The following is a 27,640-nucleotide window of genomic DNA, read 5'->3' as shown; positions in this document are numbered from 1 at the left end:
ATGAGAGGAGTAAGGGAGTGCATGTCGACATCCCAAGAGAGGAAAAATGAGAGGTTGTGTTGAGTGGAGAGAATGGGATGTCAAGTGAGAAAAAGAGTGAGCTTGAGGGAAAAGAAAGGAGAGAAGACAATGAGATAAAAAAAAATCTATGAGGTAGAGAGAGAAAAATAAGAGAGTTTGAGTGAAGAAAAAGAAGAAAACTTTAGTGAGCGAAAAGAGGTTAAGGGTGAGGAAAAAGTTAGTCTTGAGATAAAAGTCAAAGAGAGTGTAAGTAAGAAACATGTTCTTTTCTTCCTAACCTATTAACTCTTTCTTGTTTTAGTTCTTGTGTTTTTGTGCAGCCACGAGTTGAAAAACCTTCTAAAAGGATAGGTGAGACGCAAGAGATGGTGGCAAATGATCAAATTGGATTCCAACATGCATTTGGCAAAATCAATTCTTGTTGGATGGTGGAAGATAAAAGCTTGGTTAAATTCTTTGTTATCGAATCTTTTGACTACTTTGATTATTATTTACAGGTTTATGGCATGGAGTTCCCGAAAGCGATTGCTAAGCTGGAACCATTGCATAACATAATACAAGGTGATGTTGTTCCATTAGTAAGTAAATCCAAGTATGGTATGTGTAATTGGTTTATTCGCATTCTTGCCCTTTCTAGAACACCTAAGGTGTTTTTGGAGGTGATGAATTATACTCTTAATTCTTATGTTGGTGACTTTATAATTTTTGTGGATGATGATATTTTGATGCATATCAAGTCAGTAACTGTAATATCTAAGTTCAAGTGCAAGCGTAATTTGCTTCCTTTTGAAATTAAGTATGACATAGATGATTATGAATTCCAACTTGGTAGAAGGAGGCATGAAACTTATGAGAAGAGTCTTGTGAATGATTTAAATATTTCTTCTTCTCTTATTCAAGTGTCTAGTGAGCTTTCATGTGATAAATTGCTAGAACATGATTTTTGTTGTGTGATGGGGAGTTATTCTTTAAGCCATGTTGACTGTGAGCTTGTAAAAGTGTTTGCTACTAGTAAAGAGGATATGCATGATTATTGTGACGCTTGTGATCAAGTACTCTTTCATGAACCTATATATGACTCTTTCTGTGACAGTTTGAGCAATTGTTTAGAATCCATTGATGTTGGGAATATTATTAGGGAAAATTATAAACTTGCTTGAATGTATTGAAACCTTATGCCCAATAGTGTTCATGTCCTTTTAATACAAAGTATCTATATTGACATACTACTCGAAATCTTTAAGAACCCAAGGGGAATTGAACAACAAAAAGGAAAACACAATGTTTATACATAATAAAAACCAAGATAAATACACGGATTAACTAGTTTGAAAGGTACAGAATCATCGTTTAAACAATTGCTCAATTATAAATCTCAGCATGAATAAGCCAACTTCATATTCATCCATTCTCATACATTAAGAGGTGCAATGAATACCTGGAAAGTGAAATGAAACAAAATAGAAGGAGGTCAGTAGCCAAGCAGCAAGGCAACAGAACTCAGCAACCAAGAATTCAACAAAATCAGACTCGAAAAAACCAAGAAGGAGGTGCAGCAGTCCAGAAAAAATAATTCCAATCGAACGTAACTCAGCCAACTTCAAACTAGCTTAAAACCAAATTCAATCCATCTCAAACACTCAATGAACCAAAGATTGCTTCAGCAAGTTGGAAATTTAGAAATCAAAGAAGGAAATCAATGGAACAGTGAAAAATTTGCAGCCGTTCTGTTTTTCTCAGATTTTTAGCTCTTCAGGTCTCTTAGGTCTAGCCGTTCTGATTTTTCAGATTTTTATCTCTCCATTTCTCTTAAAAAGAGGCCTTTATAGGCAAGCTATTAGGGCAGCCTTTTGGAGATCAGATTTTCATTTGGATCCTTTTCTAGTTTTCTTTTTTGCTTAGGAGCCCTCAAGTTAAATTTCAGAAATGCTCTTGAATCCCTCCCCCGGTTTCCTAGAAGCTTCCCCAATTAGTTACTGATAGATTCCCCTCCCCAATTTCCTAAACTACCCCCCAAACGCCCCTTAATTACTTTACCAACAAACCTTGCACCCAAACTGCCCAAATACCTTTGGGCCTCTGCCTCATCGAGTTTTAAACAGCTGATTGGGGTTCTCACCCTTAACAGACCCAATTTCAATTTTAGGCAAATGAATTCCCCAATCAGACTAAAGAAACCAAAACGACTTCACATTCTGAATTTAAACACAAAAGCAGAACTGAACAACTAAATAAAACAAAGTAAACTGGCAAATACTAATCCGAAATCAAACTGCATGTTACACTGAAACGACTCGATCCTAATCACGTAAGCATAACAAATTTTAACAGTAAAAATAAAAAAGAAAAGAGAGGAACCAGAAGGGGACGATGATAAGCAACGAAACAAAAACGGAGAAGAATGAGAGGAGAATGGAAATACCTAAGTAGGCAGGCGGATGGGGCTTGACGAACTTCAACCGGACTACGATTTGACCCGAACTTGGCATCAATCGCGTGTTCTCGTCGAGAACAGACGACCAATGACAATTTCAGCCCTAATCGTTCTCAAAAACTCGAAGATTTGGGGAGATTTTGCATTTCTTCTGTTCTTCTTTTAGATATGTAACTGACCCGATTTGGTGGGGTTTTGAGGGTATATGACGATGGGTTCATCTTCCATGAGGTGTGGGGGTTGTGGAGGAAGAGTTTGGGGTCAATTGGGGTCGTGCCGCCGCCGGAAACGCCTTAGGGATTACAGGGCGGCGGGTCTCTTAGGGTTGGAGACAATTTCGAACTGGAGAAGAAGGATTGAAACGATCCTAGGTTAGGACACTCTTATGTGAAATGAGGGAGGCATCTATAGCCGTTGGATGAAACACAATGAAAGGCCAAGATCCATTTTAAACTCTGAACTCAAAACGACGTCGTCTGAAGGACTTGGGAGATTGACTTCTGGACCGCGTATTGGCAGGTCTTTGGGCCAGTCTGGGGCGGGATTTGATGGGTAACGTCTTGGCTTCGAATTAATGGCCCAAATCTGACTCTTCTTATTTTATTTCCTTTTCTTTTCAATTTAATTTTCCAAAATTCTTTTCTTCTTCTTTTTTCAAAAATAAATTAAAATCTAAATTAGCCTAAAACCTAACTAACCTATCAAAAACACTAATTAATCCTAAATAATAATTAATCACAATTAATAAAAACCAAGTTAAAGAAAAACTACCAAAAATCAAGATTAACATTAAAAGGTGCAAATTAAACTATTTTTTTGTGATTTTCCTTTTTATAAAACAAACAAATAATTACTAATCAATTCTTAAAAATGCAAAGTTAAATCCTAAATGCAAAAAATGCAATATTTTTTTGTATTTTTCATTAATTAAACAAACTTAACATGCACAGACAATATGCAAATAATAACAGAAAATGCCACAAAAATTCACAAAATTGAAAACAATAAAAATTTATTTTGTTTTGAATTTTTGGGAGTAATTCATATAGGGCAAAAATCACGTGCTCACAATAGAATTGCACAAGTCCCGCTTTTGTGCAACGTCGAAAGGGTCCTGATGTAGTGGGATCGTTTGGATTGTTACAACCTCTAGCAGATGGTTTGAAATTGATTCTAAAGAACCTATTTCACCAAGTAGTGCTAATTTCTCCCTTTTTAGAATGGCTCAAGTGGCTACATTTATGTTAAGTCTGGTCGCTCGGGCCGTTGTACCTTTTGATTATGGTATGGTATTGTCAGATCCGAACATAGGTCTAGCGACGAGTTGAGAAGATAGACCACGTTTCTATCTCCGGTCGTGATGCTTTTTGTAGCTGCAGCCAGTTTGGCGAGACCGTCTGCCTTGGCATTCTGTGCTTGCGGGATTTGGTCAAGCTGACATTCGTCGAACTCAGGCAGCAGTTTGCAGATTTCGGTTTGGTTTTTTGCAATCTTTGTTCCTTAATTGGAAAGTCTCTGTGACTTGGTTGACTACGAGCTGGGAATCGCATTGTAGTTTTACCGTTTTTCCCTATACCTGAGCGCTAATCTCAAACCTTCAATTACGACCTCATTGTTAGTCATATCTGGGCACCTTATGGTCTGGCAAATTACTTCACGTGTTGGAACTTCAAGTACGAGTCCCAGTCCGAACCCCGACCCGTTAGATACGCCATCGGTGTATAGGACCCAGAGGTCTTGTGTTTGAGGGGAAGTTTGGACAACTTCCTTTTCGACTTTAGGCATTATTTTGCACTGAAGTCGGCGAGCGCTTGTGACTTTATCTTGTGCGTGATATCGTGCTCGCTTAGCTCGATAGCCCATTTGGCTAGCCTTTCTGATGGCTCGGGTTTATGTAAAATGCTTCTTAGGGGGAAAGTTGTGACGACCGAGATGGGGTGACATTGGAAATATGGTCTAAGCTTTCGTGAAGCTACGACTAAGGCCAAAGCCAGCTTCTCGAGGTGTGGGTACCTCATTTCGGCATCGATTAGTATTTTGCTAATGTAATAGATGGGGGATTGTGTACCTTTGTTATCTCGAATCAGGATTGCGCTTATAGCTACCTCGGATACAGCTAGGTAAACGAGGAGACACTCCCCATGCTCTAGTTTTGAAAGCAGGGGCGGCGATGACAAGTATGGCTTCCCTCAGATCCTGGACGCACTTGGAAGTCCATTTGAGGTCGTTGTATTTATCAATTACCGCAAAGAATTTATGGCACCTATCTGACGACCGCGAGATGAACCTTGATAGGGCAGCGACGCGGCCAGTCAACATTTGGACCTGTTTTTTGGTTGTCAAGAGTTCTGGTATCCCCTCGATGGCTGTGATTTGGTTAGGGTTGACCTCGATCCCTCGTTGTGATACCAGGATACCCAAAAACTTTCCTACAGGTCTTCTATAGTCGATCCTGCAGCTTTGACCGCGTCGGGGTCTTTGATGCCGTCCCCGGTTTCATCACGATCCGACCTCGACCTTGCTGATAGCTACGCCTATTTTTCTTTGCCCTTTCTTTGTTAGGTGGACATGTTTTCTAAGGCAATATGGTAGCATTCCCGGGTCGTACGCTTTTCCCCTCGTATACTGAATATTCCCTACGGAGTTGGGAATTTAACGACTTGGTACAGGCTGGAGGGGATTGCTTTTATGGGGTGTATCCATATTCATCCTACTATGGATCTGTACGCGGTGTCCTGGTCCATGATGTGGAATGTTGTTTCCAGAGTTACGCCGCCATCCAGAACGGGGAGTGTAACTTCTCGGATGTCCGTTCAACTGCATTGTTAAAACCAGTTAGCATAATGCAGCACGGTACTATTTTATCCCTGAGTTTCATTTGGATAAGTACTCGAGGATGGATAATGCATGCGCCGCTCCCGTCATCTATCATAATGCATTTAACATCAGTATCTAAAATTCATAGAGTAATAATAAGGGCATCGTTATAAGGAAAACCAAATCGTAATCGTCCGACTTGTCGAAGATGATACTTTCTTCGAGTTCATCGTACCGTTTGTGGGTGATAGTTCGTTTGAGTTTGTGGGTAGTGGTGAACTTCATGTTGTTGATGGAGGCGTCGTCGCTGCCGCCGATGATCATGTTGATGGTACGGACTGGTGAGGGCGGCTTAGGCGATCCTTGGTGTTCGCGTTCTCTAGAGAAATTAGTTCTCCCCCTATCACTTAGCAGCTCTTCGAGGTGCCCTTATCGCAACATGTTCACGACTTCTTGCCTCATGGTGATACAATCTTCAGTTTTGTGTCCTCATTCCTGGTGGAACTCACAAAGGGCGTCGAGTTTTTGGGTGTTTGGGTCTGATCTCATCTTTGGCGGCTATTTCACTTTTGGTTTGAGATTTTCCAGGGCGTAGACTATCTCCGTAGGTGACACACAAAAATTGTGAGCAGATAATAGGGGAGGCATACCTCGGTCGTTTTGATGAGTCCCCGTTCTCGGTTTGGGTGAGCCCTCTTCGTAGCGGGGGGAGGTCGCATCGGCCATTCTGACATATGGTTGATGTTGTTCCCTGTCAGGTCGCGAAATTACATGATCCCTTCTGGCTTCGTTTCTCTGATATTTCCTGGTTAGACCTATACCGAGGTCAGTCGATGAGTAGGTCAATTAAGGTCGTCCTCATTTGCTCGGACCTCGGCACAATAGGCATTATGGATATCATCCCAAGTGGTATGGGGGTACTTCACCAACCGACTCAATAGTTTCCTAGTTATTCTCGAACCTTCCCTACTCAGCCTGTTTTGAAAAGCTGTGACCGACATCCCTTCAGATATGTTTGGCAAAGTCATCCTTACTCGGTTGAACCGGGCGAGAAGGTCCCTCAATCCCTCTCCTAGAGATTGTTTAATAGGAAATATGTCATTTACTCTCGCCTCAACCTTCTTAGCTGCAGCGTGGGCCATTACGAACTTGTCGGCCATTTCTTCAAAAGTTTCTATGGAGCATGCTGGTAGTTGCGAATACCAGGTTAACGCCCCTCCTGTGAGGGCTTCGTCGAACTTCTTCGGCAAGATGGAAGACACCTGTTCTTTGGCGAGGTCGTTGCCTTTTATGACGGTGACGTAATGAGTCACATGATCCTCAGGGTCGGCCGTGCCGTCGTATATACTGAGGTAGGGGCATTTTGAAGGGTTTTGATATGGCATGTGGTGCTACATCATCATTGTAGGGTTGCTCTACGAACCAGCCGGCGTCCCTCTTAAGCAACAGCTTAGGAGCGTCTAGTATCTTGTCAACTATTTCTTGGTGTTCTTTCATTTGATCTCGGAGCGCCCTGTTTTCATTTTCCATTTCTTCCATCCTTTTTAGGATGGATGTGAGAGCGCTGTCACCTACACTGTCAATGACATTGTGAGTATTACTTGTCATTGAAGGGAGAGGTGGGTTGCATTGTTCGTCTATTTGTTGTATCGTGCAGGTCCTTGCGTTTTTTGCAGTCGTACCTGGAGCGGGTTTTTGGAGGATGCTCGTCAGCGTATTAGTCAGCCATGCCTCGAGGAGTCTTTATACAACTGGGGGTGCCACTTCCTCTACAGACGTGGAGGCTCCTTTACCACGTGGTTTTGTTATGCTACAGTGTGGGGGTGGTGACCCATCTCGCCTAGGGGATGCACTGGGCATCCTCACCCGTCGTTCACAACTCACGTTGATGATGTTCATGAGCTTGGTTGGGAGGTCGCTTGTGATTCTCGTCCTTTCTTCATTGTGTAAACAAAGAAAGGAGATCTTGGGTTTTGTTACGTTAGTGACTCGTGTCAGTTGTAGATCTAGAGGAAACTAAAAATTTAACTAAGAAATCCCCATAGACGGCGCAATTGTTTGACAAAAAATATAAATCTTAGTTCATAATTAAATTTATATGGACAAAGGTTAATCCTAGTTAATAATAATATCCTTAGATATTAATGTTAGAAAAGACAATTATTAAGCATTTATGCGGATGGCACTGGCACCATGTGATAGATGCTTTGCAATATGAAGATCAGTGGTGTAGCATATAATATTCAATGAACAATAATAAATGACATTTAAGTAGATAAGAGGAATGATTTAATCAATAAAGGGTGGAATAAATGAACCTTCCACCTGACAATGATTGACAGACAAATCCTTGAACAATCGATGATTTCTTGGATCTGATGGTAAAGGGTCGATAAGAATCTCCGTGAAAAGTAGATCTTTGTATTGAGTGAAGACTGAATCTTTTTGTCAAAATGCCTTTCTTACAAAAATGTCACATGCCTCACTACCACTGTTTTGTTTTCTATTTATATGGGACACATTCCCAAAAGAAACCCTAATAGTACAAATATAGCGAATTCTACTAGAATATTCTTTTTAAGATCCTATCTTGAAAACTAGTCGTTACAGCTCCCTCGTCGGTACTCGACCTCGGCCTCGATCCTCGTTGATGCCTTGACTACGACCCTAATCGACTCCTCGACCAAAGGTTGTGCGGCTTCTTGGGCTATTCTAATAAATGACGATTTGAGGACTCCTCCCGTAATGTCTCTTGACCTGAATATTCTAAGGGTGGATTTTAACCCATACAATAGCCAATATTCAAAACATAAATTGTCGGACATTGGCACATTTTTATTATCCTTTATATTTTGTGGTTGCAACGGTAAAGTTGTTTCCGTTGTTTCTGTGTGACTTACCGGTTATGGTTTCGAGCCGTGGAAGCAGCCGCTAATGCTTCAAGCTGTGGAAGCAACCACTAATGCTTCGAACTGTGGAAGCAGCCACTAATTCTTATGTCATGACCCAATTCTCTTGTAGGCTGTAATGGCGCACAGTGCCGCCGCTAGGCAAGCTAACAGTGAACTAACTACGTGATTTCTCTTTTTAATAAATTTCCAAATAATTAAATTTTCCTTAATTAAAAGATTTAAGAAACAAGAGGTTTAAATAAATAAAACAAAAGCAGCTAAGTGCAATCATAACCATAGCAATAATCCAAAATCACAAGCTTGCTAGTGTGTGCCAAGACTTGGTATCACAAGTTTATGATCACTAATAGATTATACAAAACTCTGTTACTGTCTGAAATGAAAATAGACATAAATGAATGCAAATGAGAGACTCTAGGTGCTTCGGAACGGCTCAGAAAGCATCTCACCACTAGGCCTCCGGGTGCCGGGGATGCACGTCGGTATGACCGCCAGATGCACATGTCTCAGATCCTTCACGGTTAGTGCAGAAGTGTAGCGTGAGTACATAAAAAATATGTACTCAGTAAGTATCTAGTCTAACCTCGAAGAAGTAGTGACAAGGGGTCGACATCAACAGTTACTATGGGCTAACAATATAAGTACATAAATTCTAAATTGGCATGGGTTATGTAAGTAATAATAATAACTCAATACAAGCAGGAATGAATAAGTCTTTCACAATCAATAGTTTCCAAGTTAATTCCTATAATTAATAATCAAAACCTCGCAAGCCATAAAATAATATCCAGTATGATTAGGCTCTGAGTATTATTAAGCACGATTTATGCCGAGGTCGTGTGGCCCGATCCTAAATAACGTGTACACTGCCGAGGGACGTGCGGCACGATCCATATATGCATCTATTCTACTGTCGAGGCGTTCGTCCCGCTCCACAAGAAGAGAGGATACTTTATAAGCATTTGACTAAAATGTTATTACAAGACGAATACACAATGTGATACAATTTCCCTTAACGGTTAAGAAATCCGCTCTAAATTCAAGCAAGTGAAACTCGGTCTTTCACAATTTCTCTAACAGGTTCTAATATAATTTAGGCACTTAAATTAACAAGTAGGGTGCAAGCATTACAAGTAATTCATGATTTGGGTCCTAAACTACCCGGACATAAGCATAATTAGGAGCTACACACGGACTCTCGTCACCTCGTACGTACGTAGCCTCCATAATTAGAAGCAAATATTAATTTAAATCACCTATACGGTAAATTCCCTCTTACAAGGTTAGACAAGAGACTTACCTTGTCTCAAAGCTCACTTTCCGGCTTCAAATTCACTCCTAAGCCTCAATTCGGTGCCGAACAATCCGAAACTAGTCAAATATTGTATAAATTAATCAATACATGTCCAAAAGTTCATATTTTAACTATTAGAGTGATTACCCAACCCCAATTGAAAGGTTCCTAAAATTCATCCCCGAGCCCACTTGCCTGAATTTCGGAAATTTTCGAAGAAAGTTGCTATCCATAACCTCACGAACTCAAATATATAATTTTCACTCAATTCCATAACCATTTTCGTGGTTAAATCCCATTTTTATCACAACCTAGGTTTTTTATCTAAACCCATAATTTTCAGAATTTTACATGTTAAAATCTACCCATAATCTATGTATTCAACTCACCTTGTATAGGAAGTACATACCTCAAAGTGCTAGGTGAAAACCCCTTTCTAATAGCTCCAAAAATCGCCCAAGTAATGCAATAAATGAACCCAAAATGTTTGAGTCCCGACTTAAATGAAGGTTCTGCCCAGCATGACTTTCGCATCTGCAATCACTGGGCCGCATTTGCTGTACCTCTTATGTGGAATTCCTCAGGCCCAGCGCAGGCCGCTTCTGCGGGCGGGATCCCGCTTCGGCGGACGGTGAAGTGCATTTGCGGCCCCTTCGCATCTGCGGGCGATCCATCGCAGAAACGAGGCCGCTCCTGCGCATGCTTCTCCGCTTTTGCGGACCACTGACCAGTTACCCCAAAGCCGCTTCTGCGGCCAAAATCATGCATCTGCGGGCTCGCACCTGCGTCTAAAAGCTTGCAGGTACAGGCACACCAGAACTGGTGCACCAACAATCCTTTTGAGTCCTAATTCAATCCGTGCATCATCCGGATTGCTCCCGGGGCCCTCGGGGCCTCGTCCAAACATACCAACAGGTTTGTCATCATGGGACGGACTTGCTCGAATCCTCGGAATGCGGAAAACAATGTTAAAACTAAGAATCGCAACCCAAAACCAATTGGATCAACTTATGAATTTCAAATTCTTCAACTTACTCCGAACACGCCGAAACATACTTAAACTACTCGGAATGACGAAAATTTGCATGTAAGTTTGAAATCATCACACGAAACTATTCCTAGACTCGGAATCCCAAATGGACCTCGATAACATCAAAACTTACCCCAAAACCAAATTGAAAGAACTTTAAAACCTTCAAGGTGCCAACTATCAACATTAAGTACCGAAACGCTCCCGGGTCATTCAAAACCTGATCCGAACATGCGTCCAAGTCCGAAATTATCATACGAACCTATTGGAACTGTCAAATCCTGGTTCCAAGTTCGTTTACTCAAAACATTGACTCAAGTCAAACTTAGTCCTTTTTAGCCAACTTTAAGGAACCAAGTGTTTCGATTTCAACCCGAACCCTTCTAAATCCCAAACTAATCATCCCCGCAAGTCATAAAATATTAAAAGCACATACGAGGAGTCTTATTTAGGGTAATGGATATCTAGAAGGCAAAGCGATCGGTCGGGTCATTACAGCTAATATTAGGATATGTTGTTCACATTACACTCACATAACGATTATTAATATAATACAACCGAGCATGCCAAAAATTAGTAGAAGAAAGCATAAAAACAGAACTAGAAGAAGTTTTATTCGTCTCAACATTCAACTTGAACATCCCATCACATGCCTACCACCCACAAATATACCCCTTTTCACTATTATATATTGATCGCTCCCGATAATATGTTTGAAGCCTGCCTTGTTAAGAAGAAAACCAGATATCAAATTTTTTCTCATTGAAGGAGTATAAAGTACGTCTTTCAACATTAATACTCTTCCTGAAGTAAACTTCAACCCGTCCTCTCCCTTTTCGATCACCTGGTTGTGTGAGAATCATTAAACACGATAGTTTTGGGCTCCTCAAATGGAATATATACTTTAAATCAATCTCTATCATAACAAACATGACAGTTTGCTCCAGAATCAGCCCAACATCCATCAACATTTTCTACCATATTAATGTCTGTTATCACCACCACAAGTGGATCTTTGGTAACGTTTGCTTGTAGTGTAGGACCACGTTTTCGAAATTTACAAAATCAAGCAATATGCCCACTCTTGCCACAGACAAAGCATAGTTTCACAATTTGAACTTGTTGATTTTGTGCTTGGTTGTTTGCACCATTATTCTTCTTGGGAGGTGTAACATAATTTTTCTTAAAAGTCTTCTTCTTCGGCTTCAAAGAAATATTTTTGTGAGTTTCAGGAGTAATATTATTTGAAATAATTATATTAACCTTTGTAGTGACAGGTTGTGGAGTGCTCTCTTCCAATTGCATAAGTGCATCTTGGCCTCTTGCCTCTTCTTCCATGCGAATCTGCATTATCAATGTCTCAAGTGAAGTTTTCTTTTGTTTGTGGCGCATAGTTTTTTGAAATTCCTTCCATGAAGGTGGAAGCTTATCTATTATGCCACAAACAATAAGATTGTCTCCAATTTTATTATCCTCAGACCTGAGCTCTCTAACGATCATTATGAAATCTTGAGCTTGGTCTACTACATATTTGTTGTCCACTATTTGAAAACGAAAAAAAAATCTGCTAGCAACATATTTTTTCGCACCTGCCTCCTCGGTGTCATACTTACTCTACAATGCTTTTCAAATTTTCTCTGCAGTAGAGTAAGTTTCATAATAATCATAAAAATTATGAGATAGACAATTAAGAAGATAATACCGACACTTGTATGAATCTGCGTTTTATTTTTCATTTTTTTCTTGAAGGGCAATTAGCTCATCATCATTCATGGAAGAGTTGTCTACTTTGCTTGTATTCTTCTCAGTTAAAACCTAAGAAACATTGAGAAAGACTCAAATAAAAAAGTACTTTACCCTTCCATCTCTTGAAATGAGTACCGTTGAAACGGAATGGCTTGTTGAGATCTCCCACCTTGATATCCGTGGAGTTTTCAACTGTAGCCATAATGAATCCCCTTAAAATTATTGGTGAAAATACAATTATAGTTGAAAAATAAAATGAAAAAAAATAAAATATCTTCAGGCTGAGGCGTGGATATCTCGCTCTCTTTAAGGAGATTCAAGCCCACTGCAGCAAAGTCTTCACTGGTCCAGTAGTAACCTCTTGACTTGTCTCCCCCACGATACAACAGCCCGATCACGTCGTATGGCTCGAACAAACTCTGGACAAGTTGTTGAGTCCAAAGCTCCACAAGAAGAATACCTTCTTCAAAAAAAGTAAAAACTCTCTTTTTCTTTTTTCACAACTTTAACCTCACCTTATTGAAACATTCTACAACTATTTCTCAACCACATTATGAAAGAAAGACTCCTACTTATAGGTGTAGCAATTCTTCCTTGAATTAAATTGGAAGAAAGTGGGGTAATAAGTTATGAAATCATGGAGAACATGGGATAAATGGTTAAATTATTATGTAATTAGTGGTAAAACATGGGAGAAGAGTTACAAAAGAGTTATAGCCATTTTCTACATCATGGAGTAGTGAAAGTTACGAGAGTTATGACCATTTTCTACCTCATGGAATAGTGGGAGTTATGGCATATTTTATTTTAATAATAAAATGCGATTATACTAGCACATAATAGTCAACTTAATTAATTTTTTTTTTTCAAATTCATCCCTTAAAATTAAAAGCTTCAAATTGCAACTTATCACTCCACAAATAGAAAAATATAAATCCTTATGCCACAACCTTCTTCATCAATCACCTTGACTCCGATTCGGCAATGAAACTAAGAGTTTAAGACTCTTCTTTATTTATTTTTTTACTATTAACATACCCTTAATCTTGATTTCTTTAAAGTTTGAACGCCATTTTGATCACCGACCCCTTTTTTAAATTAAAAAATCTAGAAATTTTAAAGTGCGAAACATGCTTAATCAAACATTTTCCCTTTCCATAGTACCCATTTTGCGAAGAAATCTCTCTTTGTTCGTTTTTTCTCTTTAGAACTTCTTTTTGTTTATACTTAGATGATAAATCATTATAATCATTAAGTTTTTAAAGAGTTGCATGCCAAATTTTATCGCTAGTGATTAGTACACAGTGATGTACCATCGTGCTCAAATCCTGGGTTCACTTCTGATTGTGTGATAGTTTAGTAGAAATAAAGTAACTTAAAATTCAAGGTTAATGATAGCTAAGACAACATTAAGTGAGGATTTTCGATCTGTTTAAATTTTTAATGAGTCAAATTCTTAAACATGTGTTCTTTCTCCTGTTTGATTCATAGGAAGAGGGGAAGATTAGGGCGAGCATGGAGCTATAGATGCTACAAACACTTTTAGGAAGAGGGGACGATTAGCTAATTTCTGTAATTTTCAGTTACAGTTCCGACTTTTAGGTATATGCGGGGCAGTCATGTCATTTAACTAAGCGTCCACCAAGGCATTCCACGTGGCAACCTATCATTGGTCATATGACTAAAGTTGAAGCCCGATTCCCGTGTCTGAATTTCCAATATTAGCCCCTACCTTTCACCAAAACCCCCTTCTCCCTTCTTCTCCAAATGAAATTCGACCTATATATTATTATAGTGAGTAGTAAGTAGTAACAGAAAGATAAAAAAAAAAAAAAAGAAGCAAATTAAGGAAAATAAAGGAACTATATATGCAGAAAAATCTAATCTGAAAATTCCCAAACAAGAAAAAATAAACAGAGAGAGACTCCACAATCTCTCCTCTCTCTTTCTCCCTCTCGATCTATACTTTCTCTCTGAGAAAAGCTTCGATCCCAATTTCTCAAACCCTAACCCTAGATCTCTTCATTCCAAATCTACGCACGATTTCGTCACCTATATCGATTCGATTTCTGGTTCGGTGTGTGTAGATAGTTTCAATTTGATTTTCTGATCCGATGGCGAGCATAAAGGTGGTGAACAGATCGGCATCGGCGGCGTTCGCGCCGGAGGCACCGTATCTGGCGGCGGGAACGATGGCGGGAGCGGTGGATCTGTCATTCAGCTCCACTGCGAATCTTGACATTTTCGAGGTCGATTTTGTATCGGATGATCGGCAGCTGATTCTCGCCGGTTCGATTCCGAGTTCGGAGCGGTTCAATCGGCTGTCTTGGGGTAAATGTCAGTCAAACTCGGAGGAGTTCTCGCATGGAATCATTGCTGGTGGGCTTGTTGATGGCAACATTGGGCTTTGGAATCCGAAGCCTCTGATCTCGTAATTCCAATATTTGTTTTCCTTGATTGAATAGTTATATTTCGCTTTTTTTTTTTGTAATTAGTGATCGAGTTTACTTTATTGCTCGTTGTGATGAATTTACTGTTCATTTGCGCACGTATATGAAGAATTCTGCTTGTAGATGGATAACCTAAGAGCTGAACTAAATGTCGAACATTTAGTGTCTTCAAAATTTGTGCCTTTGGTGAAATAGTGGTGCTGTAAATTAACTAGATCAGCTAAAGTTCCTGGTTTCCTTGCATATTTGAAGGACAGGATTCCTTTGATTTTGGTACCTTATGGCACTTTGTTTGTGCTGAAATATTAATGAAATCATTAAATGCACAGGCTTGGTGATTATTGTGGAATCATTGAACTGGGATGTGTAGAAGTTGGGTTGGCAGTGAGGAGTGAGTAGTGTTTCTGGTTATTCCTTCTAAGTTAGGGGCTCAAATTGATCATGTCTTTCCGAAAGTAATTATTTATGATTGAACTACGGTTGATGTCATAACTTGGACAAGGGAACTTTCGAACCAATCATTCCTTATCTCCCTAATCCAGTTGGGGCATACTTTTGCCGTTTTATTTTTTAAAGATTTAATATTCGGGTTTAGTACAGAATGTACTTGGCAATATATTGATGTGACACACAATACGTGTGACCTTTTATGGGCATGCAGCACTGCTGAGTGCAGAGATGCTGTCTGCATTTCACTATTACCTTATTCAATCAAAAAAGAAAAAAGAAAAAAAGAAAACCTCCTGGTGAAGGTTATTCCAATTTAACCTCTTTTAAGGGCAGTTCACTAAGGCCCTTTTTGTTGTCTTCTTTAAACCTATGCTTGTGGGGGAAAGAACTCTTTTTGTTCTTGTTTACAGTTAGTATTGAGAAAGGTGTAAAAAGGTAGCAAGACTAATTTCTTATCATTTAGTGATGAAAGAAAGGGGCAGAATATAATTTTATGATGCTTTTTTGATTGTGCTTTGAGTAAATACATGATTCTTTTGATCTTGCAATCTCGGTCTTATATAATTTTTGTTGCTGTCCTTCTTTGGAAGTAGAAAAGGTTCTGAGGCAATTGAAAGTGCTCTTGTCGGAAATCTGTCGAGGCACAAAGGGCCTGTAAGTTTTACCACTTCGCTGTTTTTGCGTGCTTCTGTAGTTTTTGTGGACATCTTTTGATATTCCTGTGATTATCTGATATATTTTCCTCATAAATCTAATTTTCAGGTTCGTGGATTGGAGTTTAATGGGTTTACTCCTAATCTCCTTGCATCTGGAGCTGATGAAGGTGAAATCTGTATATGGGATATTGCAAAACCTTCAGAACCTAGCCATTTCCCTCCCCTTAAAGTAAGTAATATCTGACATTAAATATTTTATTAGCTTTTCTCATGCAATGTTTGTTTATAAATTCTATTATTTTAGTACCCTCCTGGACCTCCTCAAGTCCAACATAGTACAATGGAGATAACCGAGGAAAAATGATATAGCTTCTTGCATTTCTCTGTAGCGGTTCATTCAAGTCAAATGTGAAGCACGACGCCCCAATCCTTAAAATGCTCCCCTCTATCTTATTGGCTTTTTAAAATGGATTGGTACTCTTGATTGTAATCAAGTAACAGTATTTACTCTTGATAAGTGATAGCCACTGTGAAAAGAGAAAGCAAGAAGAGAAAAAGTCTAGGTTGAAATTGGTAGTTAACGGACAAGACGATGGCTCAGGACTTGAGCACAACACTTGATCTGTGGATTAGATGCATGTCACGGGTTCGAATCCTGTTGCAGGCAAAAGCCTGGAATTTAAGTGGATATGGATAGAGGAGCGGGCTCATTATCCACTGAGTTATGAACCTCGGCCCGGTGTTGTTAAAAGCATAGTTAGGGTATAGCGCTTCTTTAGTGTGAGGCGAGATGAGGTTGAGGAAGCAATTGCTTTAGTGTGCGAAGCGCTGAATCGAAAATAGGAGTGCCGAGACGGGGACTGAAAATAGGAGTGCCGTTCCAGTGGCACCATGTCTTCAGGCAAAATTGATCTTGTTTCTGCTGGGGCAAGTTATAAGGAACTAGCAAAAGGTTGATGCTCCCGCATATGTTTTTTAGACCCGATCAACTCTAGTTTGCTATGTAGGAGATGAATTATTTGGGAACACTATCTTATCTTTTGAGAAGTTCCTACATGCCCTCTTCTTAAGATACTCTCTGAAGGTTTCATCTCTTTTTGTTGCTCATTAGGCTTGTGACTTGTCTTTATCATTGATATCTGACATAGTTTGACCTTTGTTGTGTCCTTAGTGATCCCCCAATTTGTTGTTTCTGCCATCATGTATTTGTAAATATCTTGATTGCATCCTTGGAATTTTGAAGTCAAGGGTCGCATGAAACTCACTAACATGTGGTCTCTTGGGCAATGACTCTCATCTCGTAGTTAGGGAAGTTTTGCAATTGGCGATGTCAAGAGACCCCTTAGTTCTTGGTAGCTAATAGGGCAGAGCACAACAAGGAGTAGTTGGGAGGCTGACGAGGATGGTTTTGACTCGTGGATTTACCCTATTGATGACAGTGTAATAAATACTAATTCCACATACTATACGAAGGGCTGTTGCTTCGCACAACTGGGCATTGTGTTCGTTAAAACCATGTGGTGTGAAGCCACTTTGCGCCCGGATATTGACTGAACACCTCAAAGTTAGAAACCAGGCTGCTTTCAAAAACAAGTCGGAATCCAGGCTAGAGAAAGTTGTTGTCTGCTAGTCTGCGTGCCGATTGTAGGGCTTTTGGCCCCAAGGTCATGTGTCATTAACGAAGCTACTTTTTTTTAATTGTCCTACACATACCCTGTGTCGTTAACCAAGTTTAAGTGGAAGGATTGCAGTGACCACCTTGCACATTGTAATGGAGCTAACATTCTTTCTTTTGTACTATTTGCACCTACTTGCTGCCATTAATACCATTTACCTCATCTAAAAAAAGGATTGTCGTGACCGCCTTGAAATGCAATTTCCACTTAATACCGGTAGAATCTTTGATAAATGACTTAAATAAGCAATGTGGTATTGTAAGTGGCTGAGTGACATTGCTGTCATAATCCATTGAATGTTAACCCTTTTGTAGCTCCAGTTCATGTATTCTATTCTCTTGTTAGTGCTTTCAGCTTAATGTTGATGGGTGTGTTTAAAGTCAAGAGAAGCTTTAAGAATATTCTACACAATATTCTTAATGATTCTATTGACATAAAAATAATTATCTAGAAACAGAGAAATGGAGTTAAAGGTTTTTTTATAATTGTTTTAAAGGGACATGTTTTGGTGAAGATCAGTTTTTGGCTGGAGTTTTATAACATTTCTCAGTGAAAATAGAAGACATTTTTTTTGGGGGGGGGGGGGGGGGGGCTCTGGTGCTTCTCTTTTCAGTGAACGGTTCATCAACGGCGTTCTGTGATAGTTTTGCATTTCAGATTATCAAACCTAAACGAATTAAATAGAAGTGTTCATTGTCCAGAGAAATACACTTTTAGATTAGGTATTCAAGCAAGCGAACATAATATGGAAGTAGGGTAGAGGTTCTGAGTTCGAGTCGTATTGCCATCCATTAGCAAAAACAAGGTATTCCCATGTGTTTTGCCCCCTAAATATGAGGGGGAGTGTCAGTCCTTTTTCTGTTGTAACAAAGGTGGTTGTCGCCCCAACTTGCGTGCACCTTGCTGTACCACCAGGTACGTTGCTACAACTCGTAAGTACAGGTGGTGGGTAAACTTGCCCACTAAGTTTGGAGCAGATGGACTCTCACTGATTTGTGTAGTTATGCTTCCTTATAAGTGGCAGGCAAGTAACTAATTACGGAACTGATGGTTTAAGCAGAAGAGAAGTGTGACTTAAAATCACAGCAGGGAATTTAGTTTAATTGTGTGTTTCAGTTAATCATGGTTTTGATCTGCTGTTGTTTTCTCTTGCTACCCACTCCTCCTGGCCTATAAACATGCTATAGTTTATTGAAAAGTTCTCGATTTTGACAATCTATTTAAGTTATCTACTCAGATTCTCTCTCCTTTTTGCAGGGTAGTGGATCATCAACTCAAGGTGAAATTTCTTATGTATCTTGGAATAGCAAGGTTCAGCATATATTGGCTTCCACTTCGCTTAACGGGACAACTGGTAAGCAAGAAACGGAGGTTGCCTGATTTATTCTTCTTTTAAGGGTTGCCATAATTCCCCCGTTTTTCTTTTCTTATTTCAGTTGTGTGGGATTTGAAGAAGCAGAAACCTGTGATAAGGTAAGCAGTTGTCTATAATATGTATGCTTTAATTGTTATTATATTCAGTGTTACCTTCTAAAAAAATTTGTTGTTATATTCAAGAGTTACTATAAGTGGAGATATTTCTCCTGCAATTTATGAGTAACAGAAACAATGACATTTAAACCTCTATTGGGCTACTCCGCAGTTTCGCAGATTCTGTTAAAAGGCGGTGTTCTGTATTGCAGTGGCATCCTGATGTTGCCACTCAGCTCATCGTTGCTTCCGATGAAGATGGTTCACCAGCACTTAGGGTAAGAATTCTACTCTTTTATCTTTCTTGGGCTTCTTGTAATAATTAGCTGACTAATTTATTATTCGTTCAGCTGTGGGATATGCGGAATGTAATGTCTCCTGTGAAAGAGTTTGTGGGTCACACTAAAGGTTAGTGCACCTGAAAGCTCGTCTCTTCCATCTTTACAAGCTTGTCACGAGACATATAATTTCCATGTTTCAACTGTCTTAGAACATGCAAGTTTGAAGAGACAAATGATGGTGGAATAATATCTTACAGATGGCTGAACTCTATTAAGGACTTGCAAAACCTATTGCTAGCTAGCCCATATAGATGCAGTCAATTCATGATTGTAATCACTTGTAAAAAAACAAAGTAAAAGGAACGCAACTGTTATAGACCGGTACGGCAATGGTAGTGTATTCAAGTGCACGACAAATGATCTGCGAAATTTCATTGTATACAAGTGGATGTGTTTTTCTAAAACACATGACTGGGACAGTCTGTGCTATGGTGTTTCTTAAGGTGAATCAAGTGTAAAAGTTAAGTGATTAGTTTGTTTCCTGTTCGATAACTTTCACCCCTTTCTTCTTTGCTGCTCTCTCAATGTCTTCCTTTCTTTTGCTGATAAGGCATCCGCCTGAAATGCTTCGCCATTTTGAGATATGCGGGTTTTGGTACTGAATGGCCTTAGGTCCATTTTGAGTGTGATTGTACTACTTTCTCTGGGGGCTTTTGGCAAAAGAAAGAAAACTATTGCAGCATTTTACTGGTTTCTATATGCTAGTTATTCGACATGATGCCAGTGAGTGCAAGCAGAATCTGATTAGCAATTACCATGTGAGGAGAGCAACATCATGATTGGCTGGTAGGATTTGGAAGGAAGGGAAGGAGATGTAACTATAGCAATTTTGTGTATAAATCACCTCCACTCCTTCTTTATCCCCCATTCCTTTTCATTCATATGAATGCCAGCTAGAATCAATTCATCCTGTATCCCGCATCGAATGCTGAGAATTGAGATATGGCGAGGTGGAGGAAGAAGAGAGTAAATGGAAAAAATGGAAGGGATGTGAGGTAGAGGGAGCAGAAACTACCTTTGGAAGATTTAATGAATACCAGATTCATGCCACTTAGTTCAATAGTCTAAGTTTTGAACCTTGTTTTTAATAGAATTTTAAAAACTTTGGGAGTGAGGAAATAATTTGTTTGACTTTCCTAACCTGTAAGAAGGAAAACCATACTAAATATAAACCAAGGGCTCAATTCCCATTATCTGCTCTTCAGATATTCAACAATTTCTTACATTAGAAATCCTTAAGCAACCTATAAAGGCAGCATATTGGTGCGATACCTCAAAAATTCTGTTATAAGATAATTTGATCTTAAAGAAAGTTTTAGTTTATCTATGAAGTACATTCCATATTATATTTATATCTACCAAATTTTCCATTCAGGTGTCATTGCAATGTCCTGGTGCCCCCTTGACAGCTCCTACTTGCTTACTTGTGCTAAAGATAACCGCACTATCTGCTGGGATGTCGCGTCTGGAGAGGTGAATGAAAATTTTGCATGTTCATATCCGCATACTGTCAATATCTGCTTTTGTTTCATAACTTTCTTAGCTGTTCTCTGTTGACCTTCTCTTTGTGGTAAAGGTTCTTGAACTAGTGAATTCTTGCTGATTCTTTTTTGATTATCCATGGAAAGCTCCAGAGAAGTAACATTTGGTGTATTGTTTAACTTTGGCAGATTGTCTCCGAATTGCCAGCTGGAACCAATTGGAATTTTGATGTACATTGGTATCCGAGGTGTCCAGGGGTTATATCAGCATCATCATTTGATGGAAAAATTGGCATTTACAACATAGAGGTCTGCTCCTCTTAAGTTATAAGTATGCTTCATTTATCAGATTGCAATGTATAGCAAAGAACTTCAAAAACAATTCTCTACCTCCTTGTCCTTTACCATTTCTATTATTCCGCTGCTTTTTTGAGTTGAGATATGTTGTCTAGCTAAAAGTACTGTAGAAGGACTGGACTATATAGCAATATCCCTCGTTCGAATGACTTAAGCTGTCAAATACTAGATGTTTCTTGTGTCCCAGATGGATAATTCTTGGTATTGTGATTGCTCGTCCAATAGGACAAACACTTGATATGGTGAAACTGGATAACTTTCTCTTCCCTTAAACCTTTTGAATTGCTGTTGTTTCCCTGTGCCACCACCTTTTTTGTTTTGATTGGTGAGTGTGGTCCTCAAATTCATATGTTTTATAGGGGTGTGGCCGAGCTGGTGATGAAGATGGTTATTTTGGCGCAGGTATGACGAAATTTTGTCGATCTTCTTCCTTCGCCATCTCTAATTTTTTTCTCTCAACATCCTTGGGGTTCAGGATATCAGGCTATATGTTTCAGTTTGAATGTAGGAAGTTGTCAATATAGTTGAAACAATGTGCATGATATTGCTTAGAGACATTTACACCCAATGATCGGTCAACTTTTTTAACGTAATATTTGGTTTTAAAAAAATTAGCTTGGCTACTTGGGGACTTGGCGTGGATCTCTATATATCAAGATATGAGAGAGGCCGTAGCTCAAAAACCAAACAACAGCAACAACAACAACATACCTAGTGTGATCCCATCCCACAAGTGGGGTCTGGGGAGGGTGGGGTGTACGCAGACCTTGCCCCTACCTTTATAGGGCCGTAGCTCAAAAACCAAAAATAGAAAATAAAAAGATCACTGCAAATTATGCCTATATTTTGAATAAGGAAGATAGACAGGTATTACATTAAGTGTATCTTCCTGAACTATTATGTAGTACTCATGTGGGGTGGGGTGACATAAAGGTTTTTATGGGTTTTACAGCTTGTCTGCTATTGTTTTCTGCATTATTGCATGGCACATCTCTTGGTCTCTCCTCTGCTTTAAATGAAACACAATTGTGATCCTCGTATTAATCTACTTGGGGTTTTCATTTGCATTATGTGTGCTGATCAGCTCCTTTACGAGCTCCAAAGTGGTGGTCTAAGAAAAAAGCCGGAGTGTCATTTGGCTTTGGTGGAAAGCTTGTTTCATTCCGCGCCACAGATGCTCCAACTGGATCGACAGAGGTATGCCAGTGAATTCCTGAATTTCCTCCTTTACTGCCATTTGCTTTGCATAAACTTTACTCCTTTCCAGGTCCATGTGCATAACATAGTCACTGAAGAAGGTTTGGTGAGTCGGTCTTCTGAATTCGAGACTGCGATTCAGAATGGCGAGAAAACTTCGCTGAGGGTTTTCTGTGAAAAGAAATGTCAAGAGTCAGAGTATGCCTTTTTCTCAAATTGGTGAACTTTCTCTTACATAAGTTGCATTCATCTGCCAGCTTACACTAGCTTGCCTGCGCTTTCTGAACAGATCTCCGGGTGAAAAGGAAGTATGGGGCTTCTTGAAGGTTATGTTTGAAGAGGATGGGGATGCAAGGACAAAATTGCTTTCCCATCTTGGTTTCAGTCTGCCTGTTGAAGAAAAAGATACTATGCAGAATGATATATCTGAGCAAGTAAATGCCCTTGCCCTTGATGAGAATCTTTCAGGTAAAGAAGCTGGGAACAAAGAGAACTTATTGCATGTGATGGACAATGGGGAAGATTTCTTTAACAATCTTCCAAGTCCCAAAGCTGATACACCAGTGTCAACATCTGTGAGCTCCTTTGCTGTTGACGAGTCAGTTGATGTGAAGGAGTCCCAACCAGAGATGGATGTACAAGAGGAGAGTGCGGACACATCATTTGATGAAATTGTTCAACGCGCATTAGTTGTTGGTGACTATAAGGGGGCTGTTGCACAGTGCATATCTGCAAATAGAATGGCCGATGCACTGGTTATTGCACATGTTGGTGGTGCTTCTTTGTGGGAGCAAACTCGTGATCAATACCTTAAAACGAGTCAGTCTTCTTACCTCAGGGTAAGATCTATTTATATCATTGCTGTCATTTTCCAAAATGGAGAAAGTCCATGCTCATGAAAATTTGATATTTCGGTCTAAACAATAACTTCAGGTTGTTGCTGCTATGGTGAACAACGATCTAATGAGCCTTGTAAATACCCGGCCATTGAAATCCTGGAAGGAAACACTTGCACTCCTTTGCACCGTGAGTTGCTCCGCCTTACATCCTAAATCATTGTTTACATTTTATGTTATGGGGTGGGGGTGTAAGTGGCAGTATGAAAAGTTCATTGACATAGGGCAGAAATATGAAAATCTGCTCTGATCCAAACAATTAGCGTACTACTATGGATGTTTACTGAGGACCATTTTTGTCTTATCCATCTGAAGTGAGGTTCACATGTTAATCTGATCATCACTTTCATGCAGTTTGCTCCACAAGATGAATGGACTTCTTTGTGCGATACACTTGCTTCAAGACTCTTGGCTGCTGGTGAAACCCTTCCAGCAACATTGTGTTACATATGTGCAGGAAACATTGATAAAACTATAGAAATATGGTCAAGGACATTGGCAGGAAAGCGTGATGGAAAATCATATGTTGACCTTCTTCAGGTATTGCATTCAGATTCTTCTGAGCTTTCTATGTTATGGTTAAGACGCTTCACATTATTTTCTGTTCCTTCCTATAGGATTTAATGGAAAAGACGATAGTCTTTGCATTGGCAACTGGCCAGAAGAGATTTAGTGCGTCTCTTTGCAAGCTTCTTGAGAAGTATGCTGAAATCCTAGCAAGCCAGGGGCTTTTAACTACTGCAATGGAATACTTGAAGCTTATGGGCTCTGAGGAATTGTCACCTGAATTGACCATCTTACGAGATCGTATTGCGCTCTCCACTGAACCAGGTCAATATGTTTTGTAATGCTATATTTTTCTGTTATAGAATGACACTATTATGCAGCTGTTCGTTGTACCTCTCTTTTTAATGTCGATAACGCTCATACGGTTTGGTTAAGCTTGGCTCTTCTCCAAAAACTTTGGTCCTTGGTGCTTTCGTTATAGCGCTTGTATGCCTGAGAAGTAAGGGAGCAGCTGATTGAAGCTTATTATTGAGATTCATGTTGTGTAGAGAATTTCTTACACCACTTTAGTTATATTAGGAGGTATAGTATCATTTTCCTTTATCCAGTACTTGGCTGTTTTAGTGTTTACACTACTGACATGTAAACTTATGGGTTTGGCGTGATGGGAAGCTTGGGAAGTGTTTCTATGGTTTTGAGAGTTGACTAAACAAACTGTATCTTTTCATCATTTGGTGTTGATGATTCCCATTTCAATCTTCTAGGCTTACTGGGTGCACTTCATCTTTAACGTTCCTCATTCTATGGGTCTAAATTTTGTCAACTTGTTAGCATATAACATATATGTCTTTTTTCAACCTTTGTAAGGCTTAACAGGTTTGTCTCTCCCTTCACCTAGTAAAAAGGGTTAACTATAGACATGCATGACTATGCTGTAAAGAAGGTAGCTGTTTGTGATATTTAAAGTAGTAGTATCTATCTGTACCTGTTTTTCTCATTTGAAATTTTGGGCTGCTTTTTATGGCTTATTTACTCTGATTTTTATTTAGGCACTGGCGGTTTTTTAAGTCGGTGGTAGTATTCTTTTACTTCAAGCCAATAGACTAAGTGCTGACAGTGCAATCCTTTCAAACAGCTAAGCTGATGATTTTTAGCATAATGGTTTTTGCAGCTAAGGATGCATCAAAATCTGCGGCTTTTGACAACTCACAACTGCACACTGGATCCGGCTATGTTGCAGATCAATCTGGTTATGGCATGGTTGATCCTTCTCAGCATTATTATCCGGTATTATCTTCTTACACTCTTAGTGGCGCGTTATTTTTAGTTTGTATGATTTGTCCCTCTTTAATTTCTCCCTCCTCAGGAGCAACCATCCAAGCCGCAGCCAAGCATTTCAAACAGCCCCTATGCCGAGAATTATCAACAACCATTTGGTTCTTCCTACAGTAGCGGCTTTACTGCTCCTGTCCCATACCAGCCTGCTCCACAGCAAAACATTCAGCAACCAAACATATTTCTGCCTACTCCAACTCCTTCAGTTCCTCAGGTATACACTTTTCGGTTTCCTTTCTCTTGGATGTAAAGATTTTTTGCCGAATTAATAGCTGCCGGTGCTGAAACAGGTAGCTGCTTCTTGAAGCGCGTTAATGTGGAGTTATCTTCTCCTGCTAATATATATTTTTCTCGTGTTTACAGGGTAACATTCCTCCACCACCTGTTGCTACTCAGCCTGCTAAGACCTCCTTCATCCCATCAAATCCCCCTGCGCTGAGAAATGTGGATCAATATCAGCAGCCGCCGCATACCTTGGGAGCTCAGTTGTATCCCGTATGTTAAAGATTTCCATTTTTCACTTCAATCTAAGGGGGAGATTGTGGTTTGGGCGAATATAGATGTGTTGTCTTATGATTCTCATTGCATGTTCATTTCAGGGACCTGCTAATCCTGGTTATCCTGCCGGTCCTAATGTGCCTCCTTCATATGGCCCTAACCCTTCTCAAGTTGGCCCAACTTTTGGACAAAAGATGCCTCAGGCTGTAGCTCCTTCCCAAGCTCCTAGAGGATTTATGCCTGTTAATAATACAGTTCAGAGACCTGGAATGGCTCCAATGCAGCCTCCCAGCCCTACTCAGCCAGCTCAAGCCCAGCCACCAGCAGCTCCTGCTGCTCCCCCACCTACAGTTCAGACGGTGGATACCTCAAATGTTCCTGGTTTGCTTCTCTTCCACTCTAATACCTGTTTAATTCATGTTCATACATTCCTGTAGTCGGGGCGGACCATGCAATCCCTTCTTACTGGCACTTCTTTCCGTGCAATTACCCCGCATTGCTACCTATGGGTTGTGACTGTGGTCTTTAAGAAGTTCTCTTGTATTAACTGCACTGCACCGTTGATAGACTCTCATGGTTGTAACTAATGCTATCAAGTTACAGAAAGAATACAGTGTATTTTCTTGTGCAAGTTTTCACACTTGGATTCTTATGTGGTACACCTGGAGCTCGTGTCCGGAAAAGCTCCTATTGCCGCTATATTATAACCATACTTCGTATAGAAGGCCAATAAAGGAGTAAACTTAGATGAATTTGCGCCTTACCTTAGCGCCATCCTAAACTGTTTCAAATTTCTCCTGGATACTGTACTTTAAACTACCGCGGTCTATTTTAGCATGTATTCCCTTTTTTCTATATTTCTTTTAATGGCAAGGTTGATGGCTGTGCTTGTAGGATCATCTTCTAAGTCTTTAACTGGGAAATTGAGGTTCTACTACTTGTGCTTGCTTTCTTTATATCACAATATGTAATAGAACGAATCTTTTGGTGTGTTGCAGCCCAGCAAAAGCCTGTGATAGCGACTTTGACAAGATTGTTCAATGAAACGTCAGAGGCATTGGGTGGAGCACGAGGCAATCCTGCTAAGAAGCGGGAAATCGAGGATAACTCAAAGAAGTTAGGAGCACTTTTTGCAAAACTAAATAGTGGGGACATATCTAAAAACGCAGCGGAGAAACTTGTTCAACTTTGTCAGGCCTTGGACAATGGTGACTTCAGTACCGCCCTTCAGATACAGGTAGCTCTCTCGATGGATAATAGTTCAGAATATTTGTTCTAGTATTGCTAGTAGAATATCATGTGATCTCCGCTTGCGTCTTATATTTGCATATCCTCAGGTGCTTCTCACCACAAGTGACTGGGATGAATGCAACTTCTGGCTAGCAACACTAAAGCGAATGATTAAGATCAGACAGAGCTTCAGATAAATATGGCAGCCTTAACATTGGCCAGACTTAAGAATTTGAGATTTTGGGTTCAGATCCTTCTCGCCCATGAGTTCAAAAGGATATATCATTTCTCCTGTCTGGAGATGGGCGCCTTTAGATTGTCTTTCTAGTTGGATATTTACTGCCTCTTTTCTCACCCACTCTAGATATTGGTTTTTAGGTGCTTGCAAAATTTTGGGAAGAGGTTAGAGAGCTTAGATCTCTGGACATGGTGACGATGTTTTGATTATTTTTTACATTGTTAGAATATAGAGTTGGTTTTTTGTTTATTTACATATGCTTTGGTTGTAACCTGTCTGGAAACTAGTCATTCAATCTCGGTTTATAGTAGAACTCATTGTTGTTTTAGTTTGCATAAATGCAACATTGTTAGTTTTTGCTTGTCAGCAATTGATTTTTTGGTACCCGATGATTTTTGAGACTTTTGGTGACCCCTTTTTAAACGGAAAAGGCCTACAAATGCCACTCAACTAACATAAATGGCATATCTATGCTATCCGTTAAAAGGTCGGCCTATTCATATTTGGACCTCTATTTGGGAAGTTCTAGAACTTACCTAGGATGCTCAAAAATGATAAAACTATGCGACATAAAAAAACAGATTGGACTTCAAATATATGCAGT

General features: G+C 39.7%; 1 protein-coding gene across 2 annotated transcripts; it reads left to right on the top strand.

Moving 5' to 3' along the window:
- Positions 1-14,090: 14,090 nt before the first annotated feature.
- LOC109210881 (protein transport protein SEC31 homolog B) lies at positions 14,091-27,420 on the top strand. 2 transcript variants are annotated; one of them, XM_019374359.1, is made up of 22 exons: positions 14,091-14,685; positions 15,748-15,808; positions 15,917-16,039; positions 18,744-18,840; positions 18,923-18,959; positions 19,129-19,234; positions 19,307-19,364; positions 20,673-20,770; positions 20,968-21,087; positions 21,495-21,537; positions 22,220-22,332; positions 22,403-22,530; positions 22,622-23,171; positions 23,266-23,358; positions 23,583-23,768; positions 23,846-24,059; positions 24,907-25,022; positions 25,102-25,284; positions 25,434-25,565; positions 25,670-25,949; positions 26,567-26,805; positions 26,906-27,420. In XM_019374359.1, exons 1-22 carry the CDS (start codon positions 14,369-14,371, stop codon positions 26,993-26,995), a joined length of 3,384 nt encoding a protein of 1,127 aa, XP_019229904.1. In that variant the 5' UTR covers positions 14,091-14,368; the 3' UTR covers positions 26,996-27,420. The 2 variants fall into 2 exon arrangements, with proteins under 2 accessions (XP_019229904.1, XP_019229903.1); XM_019374358.1 differs by having other exon boundaries at positions 15,745-15,808.
- The last annotated feature ends 220 nt before the right edge of the window (positions 27,421-27,640 follow it).

Source organism: Nicotiana attenuata, unplaced genomic scaffold (genome assembly GCF_001879085.1).
Source record: "Nicotiana attenuata strain UT unplaced genomic scaffold, NIATTr2, whole genome shotgun sequence".
Taxonomy (NCBI): domain Eukaryota; kingdom Viridiplantae; phylum Streptophyta; class Magnoliopsida; order Solanales; family Solanaceae; genus Nicotiana; species Nicotiana attenuata.
Note: the sequence above shows the minus strand (reverse complement) of the source record. Positions and strands in the feature narration are given on the sequence as shown.